At 72.3% G+C, this 13,870-nt stretch overlaps 1 protein-coding gene across 7 annotated transcripts in view; it reads right to left on the bottom strand.

The window, feature by feature from the left end:
- Positions 1 to 13,870, bottom strand: part of ABR (ABR activator of RhoGEF and GTPase) — a 77,443-nt gene that overhangs the window by 26,507 nt on the left and 37,066 nt on the right. For 5 of the 7 annotated variants that reach the window (XM_075904345.1, XM_075904338.1, XM_075904337.1 and 2 more), the window contains exons 3-8: positions 7,330 to 7,434; positions 5,630 to 5,815; positions 3,932 to 4,039; positions 3,227 to 3,287; positions 1,057 to 1,109; positions 504 to 644 (exon numbers count right to left, since the gene is read on the bottom strand). In XM_075904345.1, the coding sequence (XP_075760460.1) occupies positions 504 to 644; positions 1,057 to 1,109; positions 3,227 to 3,287; positions 3,932 to 4,039; positions 5,630 to 5,815; positions 7,330 to 7,434 (654 nt within the window). Of the gene's footprint in view, positions 1 to 503; positions 645 to 1,056; positions 1,110 to 2,922; positions 3,192 to 3,226; positions 3,288 to 3,931; positions 4,040 to 5,629; positions 5,816 to 7,329; positions 7,435 to 10,356; positions 10,832 to 13,870 lie in introns of those variants that run through there. The other 2 variants (XM_075904342.1, XM_075904343.1) reach the window with 2 other exon arrangements.

The raw sequence follows: 13,870 nt of genomic DNA, 5'->3' as shown, positions 1-13,870 counted from the left end.
CCCCCCCCCCCGGACACGGGCTGCAGCTGGAGGGCCCGGCCTAGGCACGTAGGGCTGCAAAGCGGGGCCCGGAGGGGTAAAGGGCAGCCCCGGCCCCATGGGCTCCCCCCCCCGCCCCATCTCCGCACAGGCACGGCCAGCGCAGGGCTGGTTCACTGATTGCTCCACCAGCTGGCAGCCCTGCCCCGCCTGCCCTGCCCTGCCGCCTTAATGGGAGCAGGAATCCTGTGCCATGCCCGGGGGGAGGGGTCACTAAACCCGCCTGGCCTGCCCACCCCAGGAATGGGGCTGCCAGCTGGGCTCCAGGCTTGGCCCCTCCAGCCCTGGCTCCACAGAGCCCAGCATGCCATGGGCGAGGGGGCCTTGCTGGAAGACTGCCCCCGCCGTGGGTCACAGCCGCCCAGCAATCCGCATGGGGCCAGAGCCCTGGCCAGCCCTCCCCACAGACCACATGCAGCGCCCCCGCCCGCAGCCCCCCGGAGAACGCGCCCCACCCGCCTCACCTCCCCCTTGGGAGTGGTGACCGCCGTCCTCCGCGGGTCGATCTCCTCATTGATGCTGGACAGGAAGTTCTGGGAGATGCGGAGGGCGTCTTGCAGCAGTGGGTAGTCGGGGTGGTCGGCCGGCGTGTGCTTGAGGAGGTCCTGGAAGGGGACGGGCGGGGGTGAGCGAGCCTGGCCGAGCGGACAGACTGCGGCGGGTAGCTGCTGGCACGAGGGGCTAACCCCCCCCAGCTTCCTGCTCCTTCCCAGCCAGGCTCTCCCCATCTCGGCAAGTGGATTCCTGGGCAACCCAAGGGGGCGGAGGGCGGGCCGGGGGCCCAGGGTGTTGTGCGCAGAGTCCCAGCGGCCCGGACAGAGGGGAGCCCGGCAGCCTGGCACACCCTGTGCGGGGCAGACAGAGGCCGCGAGCCCAGCCTGGCACACGGGTGGCACCGCGGGGCTGTGCCGGGGTCCCCTGCGGGGGCGGGGGCGGGGCGGGCTGCCCGCCCCTTGGAAGCGGTGGCATGCGTCCTCCCACCCAGTGCCCCGCCCGGCGCCAGCCAGAGCCACTCACATGCAGGACCAGGGTGCTCCGTGTCACGCGGTCGATGGGCTTGTACAGCAGCGCTGCGGGGAGAGAGCGTGAGAAAGGTGCTGCCCCCGGCCGCAGCCCCTCCCGGCCAGCGCATCACGGCCCACGCGTTCGCGCCGACGGCCACGCGCACCTGCCCAGGGCGAGCTCCACGCCGGGGGCCTCCGGACAGGGCGTCCCACACCCAGCGCGGCCCCGGGCCGGGACTGCGCTCAGGGGGCCTCCCTGCCCCAGCAGGCCGGGTTCCCAGGGTGCCCGGGATCCGTGGGACGCTCGTAGACCACGGCCGCGAGCTCCCAGCCCAGCTCGGTGCCGCCCCAGGCATTGGCACCTCAGCCCAGGCGGGTCACCGCCGTCGCCGGCAACACCAGGGCCTGCCGCCACCGGGGCGCGGCGCTACAAGCACCCTGCCTGCTTCCCGCACCCCCTCGGCGCGGCCGTACCAGCTGCCCCTCCCCCCGCGCCAACGGGGTCCTGCCAGCCACCTCCTGGGCACGCCGCAGGCCTTGGGCTGGACCGGCTGCCCTGCTCCCTGGGCCTCTTGGCGACCGTTTGTTCTCTCGGGAGCTGCAGCCCCCGGCGCTCTCTGGCCCTAAATCCACGGCACCTCCAGGAGTGCCAGGCCCAGTCGGCTCCCACATGGGCCCCAGAGCTCGCCTGCCAGCCGCCGGCTCTCCGCGCCCCTCCCACAGGGGGGCTGACAAGCCGGCTCGTGAAGCACTGAGCTCTGCCCCACGCGGGGGCGGAGGGGGCCGGCCCCTGCCGCTTGTGCACCCCTTCGGGGCTCAGCGTTCCTCGGCGATGGGCCGGTCGAGCCCCTACAGGCCCCGGACCCTGATCTTCCCACTCCACCCTCGCGCCCGGCGCTCTTCGGCGGGACACGGGCCCTCGACGCCCACAGGCCGCTCCCGGCCCGGCTGCCAGGCGTGGGCCCGGCTCGCCAGCTATTTATACCGGAGCAGCTGCTGGGCAAACCACTGCCCGGCCCGCGAGGAGTGGAGCCACACGCAGGAACTTGCCTCCCTCTCCCAGGGGCTAGAGCAGGTTCCTGGGCCTGGACCATCGCACCCCCCCAGCCCTGGGGCGGCTCCACGTGGGGCGAAGGGGATCTCCGCAGGAGGTGCGATGGGCACTGGCCCCCCAAGGCAGCTTTGGGGGGTGCACAAACCCAGCGACACCCCGTCCCCCATGGGAACCGGGGCCAAGCGGCTGCTTTCGAGCCCAGCGCGGCCCGTCAGAGCCCCCTCCCGCTCTCCCCCAGCAACCGCGGCCTGCCTGCCGTCTCCAAGAGACGGGAACAGTCCGCTGGAGCAATGGGGAGGGGGAGGGGAGGGGCGTGTCGGCCGTCCAAGGAAGAGAGCTGGGGGAGGGAGCAGGAGCAGGCATGGGGGGGCAGGAGCAGGTACCACGCCCCCCCCCCCAGAGCCAGCACACCCCCTGCCCACCCCGCTAGGCGCTCGCCCCACACGAGGGTCAGACGTTCACCGAGCGTTTCACAAGCACACACGGAGACAGACAATGGGCCCGGCCCCACCCCTGGCCCCACAGCGCCAGCCCCACCGGCTCCATGCCTGACGGGTGCACCCCATCCCCCCTGCCCCCGCCACTCCCTGGCAGGAGAGGCTCCATGTGCCTGGCACGGCCCCTCGCCGCCAGAACAAAGAAACTGCCAACTTCGGGCTGCACGGGGCGGTGCCAGCGGGGCCCCCTCGGGCACCAGCCCCCCCAGCGCAGCCCCCAGGCCCGGCAGCACCGCTGCTGGGGGGACAAGGCGCCAGAGCGCGCCCGAGCGGGCTGCCCGTCCGCAGCCAGGCCAGGCCCCCCCCCCCCCCCCCCGCCCCGACTCACCGTAGGTGCAGTTACAGCAGAGCCGGACGATGAGGAGAATCTCCATGGCAGCCCCGGCTCCGCACGGCCATTGTGGCCGGCTCCCTGCCTCCCCGCGGCTGCAGCACCTTAGCGAAGCGGGGGGAGGGGGCAGGCGGGCGGGGGCGGGGGGCTCCGGGACGGCGCCGGCATCTTGGCGAGGGGGCCCCGGTGCCACACACAGAGCCGGGCTGCTCGCCGGAGGAGCGGCTCAGCGAGGCACGCGCCGGGGCCGGGCCAGAGACAAAGGCAGAAACCCCTCCCCGCACGCGCACGCTCGCCGTACCTTCCATGGTGACCGAGCTGTGGCTCTCCTTCGAGTCCTTGGGGCCCTTCACTTTCAGCTCCTGCCAGGGGACAGGCTCGTGAGGAGGCTGGGAGCAGCCACACGGGCAGGGCCAGGGGGTCTGGGGAGGGGCCCGGCCCCACTGCCTCTGCTCCGGGGCACAAGGGCCCTGCTGCCAGCCGGCTCCGGCTGAGGGCAGCTCCCGCATCCCCCCGGGGGTCCCAGCCGGGCCCCTGAGCGTCGCTGCAGCTCGAGGGGAGGCCAAGGCAGAGGGGCCAGCGGGGCTGCCCGGGGCACACGCACCCAGGTGAGGGCCATGGAAAGGCTCCCAGAATGCACTGTGGCGGGCCGGGCCCCCCGCCTGCCTGCCCCAGGGGAGTTCAGAGTTCAAATCCAGGTGCACCCAGGTAGCAGCACCCCTAGATACTGGCTCTCCCCCCGGCCCTGCACCCTGCAGCAGGGGCTCAGCAGGGAGGGGCAGCCAGAGGGCAGGGGAAGGGCCTTAACCCCCCCGCTGAGGTCTCCGCTGGGGGGCACAGGCGGGGTTGCCACCTTGGGGCCCGAGCACCAGTGCAGGGCGCCTGCAGGCCGAGCCGTGCCCCAGCCCGGGCTGCCCCCCACGCCCGCCAGCACAGGGGGGACGGCAGGCTCGGTGTCCCAGGGTCCTGCCCCCCGCCGCCAGCGCCCCTGGCCGGCCCGGCTCACCTCCGAGATCTTCTGGAACTGGTTGTTGCTCTGGCTGCATTTCTCCGCCGTGTCCAGCGCCACCTTGTAGTTATCCACGAAGGCTTTGTACACGCCCAGCTGGCTGGCCTGGGGGCGAGGGGGGGGGGGGGTTAGCCACATGACCCGGCAGGACCTACGGGGTGGGGGGCCATCGCCATAGCAACGCGGCCAGGCAGCAGGGTTGACGAGGGGCTGGCCTGTCAGAGCCCGGCCCTCCGGGGCTGGGCACAAGCAGAGTGCGGGGCAGAGTCAGCGGCCTCGTGCCAGCCTGGAGCCCAGGGGACCGGCTTGGGCAGCAGCGGGCGGGCATCAGGGCACAGACAGGCCACCCGCATGGCCCCCCACCCCTCCCTGCACCAGCTGGTCTGGGGGCCCCCCACGAGATGGGGGCCAGCGAGCACAGGCGGAAGGGAGCGCCCCAGCATGGCCGTTAGCAGCAGCCAGCCACGCTCACCCGAGACCGGAGACCAAGGGGCTAACCCCCCGGCAACCAGCCCTGAGCTACGGCGGCTCCCAGGGGCCTCGGCTCCGCCCTCCCTCCAGGCAGCCCCGCAGGGTGGACAAAGGCCCGGCTTCCCAGGCCCCAGCTCCTGCACCCAGGCCTCTCGGCATGCAGACACCCCGGTTCCCAGCCCCTCCAGGCAGGACGCAGGCGACATGGACACACAGACGCTGCCTGAGTCTGTCGAGAGCCTGAGCCAAAAGCCCCCCCCCCCCCCCCGTGCACTGCTGTAACCAGCTCCGCAGTGCCGGCAATGCTCCGGAGCGAGGCGCCGCGTGGCAGGCCGGGACAACGCCTGCTCTGCTACCCCAGGGAGCCAAGGGGGCCTGCTCTCTGGGCGTGGGCAGAGCCTGCGCTAACCCAGCGCTGCTCAGGGGCCCTCGCCCGGCCCCAGGGCACTGGAAGGGGACAGGCGAGAGGCAGGTGCCCCCACGTCCCCACTGGCATCACCGAGGGGGGGGCTATGGCGGAGCTTAGGACCAGGGCCGCCGGGGGGAGGGGAGCAGCAACCGCAGCCCAGCCAGGCGGGAGGAGTCCCAAGAGCCCATCCAGAGGGGTTGGCAGCCCCCTGCCGCTGCTTCAGAGACGGGGCGCGGGTCCCCGCTCTCCCAGGCTGGGGATGCTGGCGCGTCTCAGTAACCGTGCAGCCGCCGCACGGCCACGGAAACACCCCGACGGGGCAGGCCGGCAGCCCCGCTCCCGGTGGGCTCTCCATGTGCAGCTCAGCCTGGCGGGCTGGGACGAGCGCAGGGAGGGGCCTGCGGCGAACCAGGCCCGCCCAGCGAGAAGCAAGCGCGGCTACCACTGCCATCCCCATCCCAAAGCGCCAGACCCCTGACCCCTCCGGCGCCACAGCCCCCAGGGAGCCCTGTACGAAGACGGGGAGCTGCCCACCACGTGGGGAGGGCAACTGAATCCAGCCCCAGACCGCCCCCCCCCCAGCTCTGGGCTCCCCACAGGCTGCCCCCAGCTCTGGGCTCCCCCAGCTCTGCCAGCACCCCCGTGTCCCAGCCTTGCGCCTGGGAAGGACGCTGTCGTCTGGCTGCAGCTCTCCCCCTGTCCTCAGCTCCATCCCCCGCCCCGTGAGAAGCGGGCGCGGGGCCGGCCCAGGCCCCAGGCCCCAGCTGGCCGCGCCAGGCCCCAGGCCCCAGCTGGCCGCGGGGTGCTGCGCTTACCAGCTTCTGGAAGAGGTGCCCCAGGGTGACCTGGCTGTCCCACTGCTGCACCTTGGGGCACAGGTGGTCGTAGAACTCCTTGTGGATCTCGTAGATCTCCTGGATCTTGTAGAAGATGGTCTCGATCTGCTGGATGGTGAGGACGGGCTGGGAGGTGGTGGCCGTGGCCTTCAGCGGCTTCATGGGCTGCGGCGAGCAGGGGAAGGCGGCGTTAGGGCAGGAGCCGGCCCCGGGGCCAGGAGCTCCCGGACCCCCCCGACTGGCAGGACAGGCAAGGGCGTCCTGAGGGCATCTGGGGCCCTACACAGTGCTATGGGGCTGGCTCCCTATGCCCCTCGCCAGCCGGGGGGGGGGGGGGGGGGGGGGCACATTTCGTATAAAAACCACATCCCCAGGGCCAGCAACGAGATCGTTTCAGAGCACGTGTTAAACGAAGGCCCTGTCCACTCAAACCGCCAGCCCAGACCCGGGGCTGGCGCATGCCTGAGGCAGGCTGGGCGAGGTCTGGCAGGCTGGGTCGCCGTTAGCGAGGTCCTCTGTGGAGGACGCAGAGCCACCGAACAGGGCTAGGAAGAGGTGGGTGGGAGGGCGTTAAGACCCAGCGGTGCCCCTAATTTTCAGGAGCCCTATGCAGCTGCATATTCTGAATCTAAGGACGGCCCTGAGGCAGGGGGGGAGGGAGGGGGGAAGAGGACGGGGAGAGCAGCACCTGGGAACTACAAGCCCCAGCATGCAGTGCAGCCTGCTGCAGCCAGCATGTTGCAAGGCTGCCAGTGGCAAGCAAGGGGTGAGACCGTCTTCAGTTCTGGCACCTGCCTGAGCTTGGCTCAGGCCAAGGGAGGAGTGTGACAGGGTCGAGGCCCACGACACCCTGGGGTGGGGGCCATCCACACTACTGGGCTGGAACAGCGGGGGGGCTGTGGGTCGGGAGTGAGGGGCAGTGGCAGGGCCGGGTGAGGGGGGAGCCCAGGCTGGGCTGGCGGGGGCTGCGGGTCCGGATTCAGCCCCCCCTTCTCGCAGCTCGGCAGAGCCCCCCTACGGAGGGCCGGCGCGGCCACGGGCGGGAGCCGGAAGGGGGTGCTGCCTGCAGCCGGCGGCGGCGGTTTGCATGTCCGCCCAGACTTCCCCATCGCGCCGGGGAGAGGGAGGCGCGACCTACTGCGCAAGCCAGGGCGGCCGGCTCGCCAGGGAAGCGCCAGGTGCCGGGGCAGCGCTGGCAGGAGGGCCCAGGGAAGTGGCAGCCGGGCACCAGAACATGGCAAGACGTCTGGCTGCCCACGCAGACACGCCCGGGCACACGTCGGCCCTGCAAGCGGCAGTGGGGACAGGCACCTACGTGTCAAACCCTTCCCCTCGCCCCCAGCCAGGCTTCCCAGCGTAGGGCACGGGGGCAGGCAGGGCCCATTGGCATTAGCAGCTGGGACCCCAGCAGGGATAACCTGACCCGCCAGGCTGGCACGAGACACCCCCCAGCTCCCCCCAGAGACACGCCTGTTCCGAAGGGAAGTCAGGGCAGGCAGCCAGCCCGTTCAGCACCCACCTTCCCCTGGCCCGGTCTCCCGCCTGCAGGACCTGGTATTGGAGGGAGCCCCGGCTCCGGGCTGCTTGAGGGGAGATGAGGAGAGAGGCCGGAGGGTACAGAGCTGACAGCTGGGACAGGTGCCCTGGGACACAGCCCGGGGCCCGCCGGCAGGACTCACCAGCAGCAGGGCCTCCAGCTGGTTGATGTAGATCTCCTCGCTGGCCAGGAAGCCCGAGAGCACCAGCTTCCGCATCTCCAGCCCCTTCCCAGCCTCCCGCTCGCCCTGTGGGACAAGGGGGGGAGGTGTCAGGGCCTAGGCTGCCTGAGGGGGACCCCAGGGCAGCAGGCTGCGCTCAGTCTCTCTGGCCGGCCCAGGGAAGGGAGGCTGGCACGGCCAGGGAGGCGCTTGGCGGAGCCTGGGGCCGGGGAGGGGAGCCCTGGGCACAGCTGGCTTGGGGGCCTGGCCTCCTCCCAGCTGGCAGGTGCCTAGCTCCCTTGGGGGCGGGCATCCTGGGACACCGGCTCCTCCCGCGGGCCAATCACGAGGCCGCCAGGTGTGTTGTGCTCAGCACAGGGACTGGGCCGGCTGCCAGCCTCCCTTGGGCACGGCCCAGCCCCACCCTTGGCGGGCCCAGGCTCTCCCCCCGGGGCACAGCCCACGGCAGCGCCTCTGCACACAGAGCCGGGCTGCCCCAGGGCTGCACCTGGCAGCAGCCCAGGAGCCTGAGACCTCAGCCAGGGGCTGCCAGTTCCTTAGGCACCAAGGGAGCCCCCAGTGTGGGCGGGGCCCAGGCTGATGCCCAGAGGGCTCCTCCTGGTTGGCTGAGAGCTGAAGAGTGGCAGCTGCGCAGGCCAATAAGGAGGGGCGAGTGCATCCGACCCCCTCCACACACACACTTACAACCTCCTCAGACAGGACCCTGCTCCCCCAGGGCTCCGAGCAGGTCCCCTTCCCGCCCAGTGGGGCAGCAGCCCGCAGCCGAGGGCCCCAGCTCCGGAGCCAGGCCAGGCGCGGCATTCCTCCCAGCTCGGCGCAGGACCCCGGGAACCTGCAGCGGCGTGAAGCTGGGGCCCCGGGCGGAGGCCGCGAGGGGGCTGCGCCAGGGATCCCGGGCAGCCGAGCACTCGGGCAGCGGCGCAGGCGAGACCCCAGCGCCGCCCAGCTGAGGAGCAGAGCGCCCACAGCCAGCAGCCTGTGGCCACGGGTGGTGCACATCCGCACCTGCCTAAGGTCGCATGCAATTTATTCCACGCAGAGATGGAAAACCATTGGGCTGCACTGCTGGCAGAGCCACCTGCTAGAACACAGACCCTGTTGGGAAGAGGCAGATCTCAGGTGCTAGCCTGGTGTCCCAGCCAGACTAGGGCGGGGGGGAAGGGAGGGGAGAGACAGTGGGACCAGGGGACCGGTCTGGACTGGCAGTGGCACCATGCACGGCCAGGTGCAAAGCAGAGGTGGCGGCATCTCAGCCCTGCCTGCAGGCAGCAGCACCCCCCAATGGCCCTTCGAATCGTCCCCACTCGTGTGCAGAATAAAGGTTGTTCTGTGCACTGAGGCTTGTGCAGACGTGCACCACCAGCAGAGACACGCTGCCAGCCGTGGGTGCTCTGCTGAGTGGCATCGAGCTCAGCTTACAGGGGGCATGGCTCCCTACCCCGCACCCTGCCTGCCACGTGCTTGGAGCTCCTCAGGGCCCCTGCTGCTGGCCCTGGCTGCTGCAGGGGCTGCACTGGAGGGTTGCGCCTCCCCCCAACTGGATCCAACGTCCAGCCCAACCGCAAGCCCCCCCCCCCCCACACACTGCCTCAGGACTTAGTGCCTCACCCTGGGTAGGCCCCAGGCAGCCGGACCCCTAACCCTTCCCCAAGGAGCTGGCTTGCCCAGCCCTCCCCAGCCACCTGCTTCACCCCCCCCCCCCCCCAGGGCAGAGGGGCCCTGGAGCCGGCCCACCCTGAGCCTGGAGCTCTGGCCACGGCTGCACACTCAGCCCAGCAGGACCCTGCTGTGACACCCACTGGACATGGCTGGCGCCGCTGGGAGCCCTGACCTGCCCCGGGGCCCTCCTGATGAGCCCCCCTGCCTTGCTGCGGAGGGGCAGGCTCCGTTCGCCAAGAGCCGGCTCCCTCTCCCCTGCCACGCAGCGCCCGGAGCAGGGAGGGGAACTCAGCCACCCCCGACAGACCAGGGTTGCTCCCGCAGGCCCGACTCCCAGTCGCGAGTCCCGTGCCCCACCAGCACCGGCGCCCTGGGCCCCTCCCTGCCCCCAGACAAGCCCTGGGTCGTCAAGGGGGAGCCAGCGAGGCCAGTGCGGTTTCTGGTGGCTTTTACCCACCGATGAGTCACAGGCGCTTCCTGCTACCAGGCCCCCGACCCGCAGCCCCAGCTCCACAGGCCCTGCCCCTGGGGCCCGGACGGGATCCCCGGCCAGGGCCCCGCCTCGAGCCCGGGTCTGCAACACAGGGCCCTGCCACTGCCCTGGAGCCACCCGCCGGGTGGGGGTGCAGGGCCAGGACAGAGTGTGGCCCCCCAGATGGGGGGGGGGGCACCGAGGAGAGACTGCAGGCCCTGGGGATCGGGCCGAGGTGAGCAGTGGCTGCCCCTGCTCCATAGGCAGCCCCCTCCTCCCCGACCACTGCCCCTGAGCCCCTGGCGGGCACCAGCCCCTCCACCCTGCATTGCCAAGGGCAGCAGCTGGTGTTAAAGGCCACGCCCAAGGGCACCTGGCACGTCAGTGGCAGAGCCAGGGGCTCAGCACAGGAGCTGGCCCAGGGCCCTCCCGGAGCAGCAGCGCGAGACGCTGCCCCTGGACACAAGCAGACCCCCCAGCCCACGGCAGGAGAGGCCCAGGCTGCAGCCCTGGGTCCTGGCAGGTCCTGTGCCCTGGCCGACGCACCCACCAAGGGGAGGGGCTGCTGGAGCACAGGCCTGACAAGGGCCCTTCCCCTCCCTCCCGCCAGAGCCCTAACCGCTGACGGAGGCCAAGGCAAGCACCAGGGTCACCCTGCCCTGCCCCCCACCCCCCACGGCAGAGCCAGGGCACGTGGCTGCCTCTGCCCGGGACCCTGGCCAGCAAGCAGGGCAGCCCCCCACACGGGCACTGGCTGCTACGGAGCCCCGTGCCGCCACTCACAGGAGCGCCTGGCACCAACCAGGGCCCTGGACACCCCCCGCCCAGCAACCCCCCCCAGGGACGGCTGTGCCCACCTTCTCGCAGGCCAGGAAGGGGGACCCCGGGCCCGGGCTCGTGGGGGTGCCTGGCTCCCAATCCTCTTCCTCCTCCAGGATTTTGTCCAGAAACCCGAGGGCCTCCTCTTCCTCCTCCATGGCTGGCGGAGAGGAAGGAGGCCAGAGGGCCCGGCCCACAGCTCCCGGCGGGCCTACGCCCGGGGGCCAGCCCGGCCCGGTTCAGCCCTGCCCGCCAGCCGCAGCCTGCCGCCGAGAGGAGCCATTACAGGAACCCTGCCTGCGCCAGCCAGGGCAGCCCGGCCCCGGCTCCCCGGCAAGGAGAGCAGAGCACGTTCCAGGCAGCCAGGAGCCTGCGGAAACGCCAGGGCTGTCAGCACAGGGGCGAGGGGCCAGCCCCTGCAGGCGGGCTGCTCCAACCGGCTTAACCCCTTCCCGGCCCCCGCGGCTCCAGCCAGCCCTGCCGCTCCGCCCTGCGCGGCGAGTACGGCACAGGAAATGAACGCCTCGCGGGGCGGGGGCCGCTCCCCGGCGTGTGGCCAGCGCCGCACGCAGGGCAGGGCAGGGCGGGAGCTCGCAAGGCAGGGGAGCCAGCTTCTCCACCAGTAGCTGCCGCAGCAGGACCGGGACGAGGGAACGCGGCACCCCCCCGGGGAGGGGACAGGACTCCGAGCACAGCCTTGCCCCCCAGCATGGGCTGCTGCCCCCGCCCCAGAGCCACTGCCCTGCCTGGGGGCTCTCCCCTGCTCCCCCGAGGCGCCCCAGCTGGTCGTGGGGCCCCGCACCCCGGCACAAGGGGGCTGGGGAGGGACACTTCGGTGCCTGGCAGCAGGACTCAGAGGAGGGGACGGGGTCATCTGGGGACCTCGGGGCAGAAGGGAGTGGGCAGCCGGGTAAATCCACAGCAAGAACGCCCTCCAGGCAGCCGTGCAGAGCCAAATCGGGTAGGCCAGGGCTGTCTGCAGGGGCAAGAACCCCGCCATGTCTGCCAGCAGGGCGTTGACTCTGAACCCTACTGATGAATGCAGTTGCCCCCGGGGAACTGCTCAGCCCTGCGCGGTGCTGTTCGCCACTCTGGGACCTGGCACAAGGGGTGCAGCCCCATAGCCCACGTCCCCTGCCCTACAGGAGCAAGAGACAGAGGCCTCCTGGTGCCAAACCCGCCTCACGTGCCTTCCAGCCCCGACCCGCACCCCAAGGGGCTGAAACGGGCAGGAGGAGGCCGCAGGCTGGGGGCAGGTAACACCCGTGCCGGGGGGGGGGGGGGGGGGGGCAGGACCGGACTGGGGACGGGTCGGCTCGTGGGAACAGCCCGGCCCCCTCCCGCGTGGCCCCAGCTGCAGGGGGCAGTCGGGGCTTTCCAGTGACCGGCCAGCGGCTCGGGGGAGGGGGGGACGCAGGGAAGCAGCCTCGCTATTGGAACAGCTGCCGCGTCGCCCCCCCCCCCCGCGCCAGGGAAAGGGGAAGCTGAGGTTGACACGCTTTGCATGTGCTGCCCTATTGTCTTCCTCCATCGCGCCGGCGGGGGCGGGGGGGCCCGGCTCAGATGGGGTTTCCAGCCACAGCCTGCTCAGGGCCCACTCCGGGGGCCTTGCACAGAGCCTCCAGCCCAGTGGGAGGGCACCCCCCCCCCCGCGCAGGGCAGCCTCCCCCCACACGCACCCCCCCCCCCCGCGCAGGGCAGCCTCCCCCCACACGCACCCCCCCCCCGCGCAAGGGCAGCCTCCCCCCACACGCACCCCCCCCCCCCGCGCAGGGCAGCCTCCCCCCACACGCCCCCCGCCCCCCGCCCCCCGCGCAGGGGCAGCCTCCCCCCACACGCACCCCCCCCCTCCCGCGCAGGGCAGCCTCCCCCCACACGCCCCCGCCCCCGGCAGCCTCCCCCCACACACACCCCCCCCCGCGCAGGGCAGCCTCCCCCCACACGCACCCCCCCTCCCGCGCAGGGCAGCCTCCCCCCACACGCCCCCGCCCCCGGCAGCCTCCCCCCACACGCACCCCCCCATACGCACCCCCCCCCCCGCGCAGGGCAGCCTCCCCCCCCCCCGCGCAGGGCAGCCTCCCCCCCCCCGCGCCCCCCCCCACCCCGCGCAGGGCAGTCTTCCCTCCCCCCCCCAATACAGGACAGGCTCCCCACACACCCTCCCTCCCCCCCTCTGTGCAGGGCAGTCTCCCCACCCCTCCTCTCCCCACACACCCCCAGCGTTGGGGCCTGACACCCTCCAGCTCGGCTCCCTCCACCAGGGCAGGCTGCATGTTACCCCGTCCCACCAGAAGCCCCTGTTGACCCCACGCTGCAGCCCCCAGCCCCAAGGAACGGGCAGCACCACCCGCTCCAGGGCTCCCACCCCTCCTGAGCCCCACAGACAGGACTCTGGCCCCATTCTGCAGCCCGCCCTGGCTCCCGGGAAGCTGCCTCCGTGGGGGAAGCTGCCTCCTGCTGGCGGGTCCCAGGCCTGGCCGCTCAGAGGCGGCGGCGATGAAGGGGTTAAAGCCGCCAGCCCCGGCCTCCAAAGGGCGCTCGGCTTAGCCTGGAACCGCGGCGCAGATAATGGGATTGCAGGCGGAGCCGCGCTGGAGCCGCCAAATCCCATTAGCTCCGGGAGGGAGCCCGCGGCTCCTCCGGCTCCTGGCCCAGCAGCCGGAGAGGGGCAGCCCCCTGGGTGCCCCTGGGGCAGGAGGGGCCCCCCAGCATAGCAGAGGCCTGAGAGCAGATCCGCCGTGCCCGGGCGCCGCACAAGCTGGGGCTCCAAGGGCCTCACGGCACCGAATGCGGGGAACATGCCCTTGCTGCTGCCCCCATACCCTGGGGCCAACCACCGGGCCAGGGCTGGAGAGGATGGGCTCAAGGGCCTTCCCGGGGCTCTAACCGTGCACGAGCCCTTCGGGCAGGGCGCCCTGAGCTGTGAGGGGCAGAGAGGGCAGCACGGGGGCAGGGCGGCCCTGCGGCTTGGTCCGGAGACCCGGAGGGAGAGCGAGCCACACCCAGCCCTGCGCCTGTCCCCAGCCACGCAGCAGCTGCCACCCTGCCCAAAGGGCCCTGATACCATCATGCAGCGCCAGCAGCTCCGAGATAGGCCCAGCCCCGGCCCAGTGCGGCTTCCGCCGTCACTGGCAGCATCCCCCCGCCCCAGCATCTCCCCGCCGGGCCCAGCTGTGGCTTTGGCCCAAGCCGTGCGGGGAAGGAAGAGGCACCGTGCCCACGGACAGGGCAGGGCCAGCCCCAGGGAAGGGGGGGGGGGGGGAGCCAGCCTGGGCCCCAGAGCAACACGGGTCCTCCGGTCCACGGGCAGTGGAGACACCCACGGGGCCCACGACATTAAACCCAGCCTGGGCCCTGCTCATTGACGCCACCTGGTGGGGAAACAGCGGCGGGAAAGGGGCTCGGGTGGGGGGGCGGAAGCCGCCACGCTCTGAATCCCAGGGAGAGCCCAGGCAGGTAGGCAGGGGCCGGGCCGGGCTCAAGCAAACTCATTCCTGCTGGCCTCTGGGCCATGCCAGCCCTGCTGCAGGCGGGCAGTTGGAACTGGGGTGT

This window comes from Pelodiscus sinensis, chromosome 21, assembly GCF_049634645.1.
Source record: "Pelodiscus sinensis isolate JC-2024 chromosome 21, ASM4963464v1, whole genome shotgun sequence".
NCBI lineage: Eukaryota > Metazoa > Chordata > Testudines > Trionychidae > Pelodiscus > Pelodiscus sinensis.
This window is presented reverse-complemented; position numbering and strand designations above follow the sequence as displayed.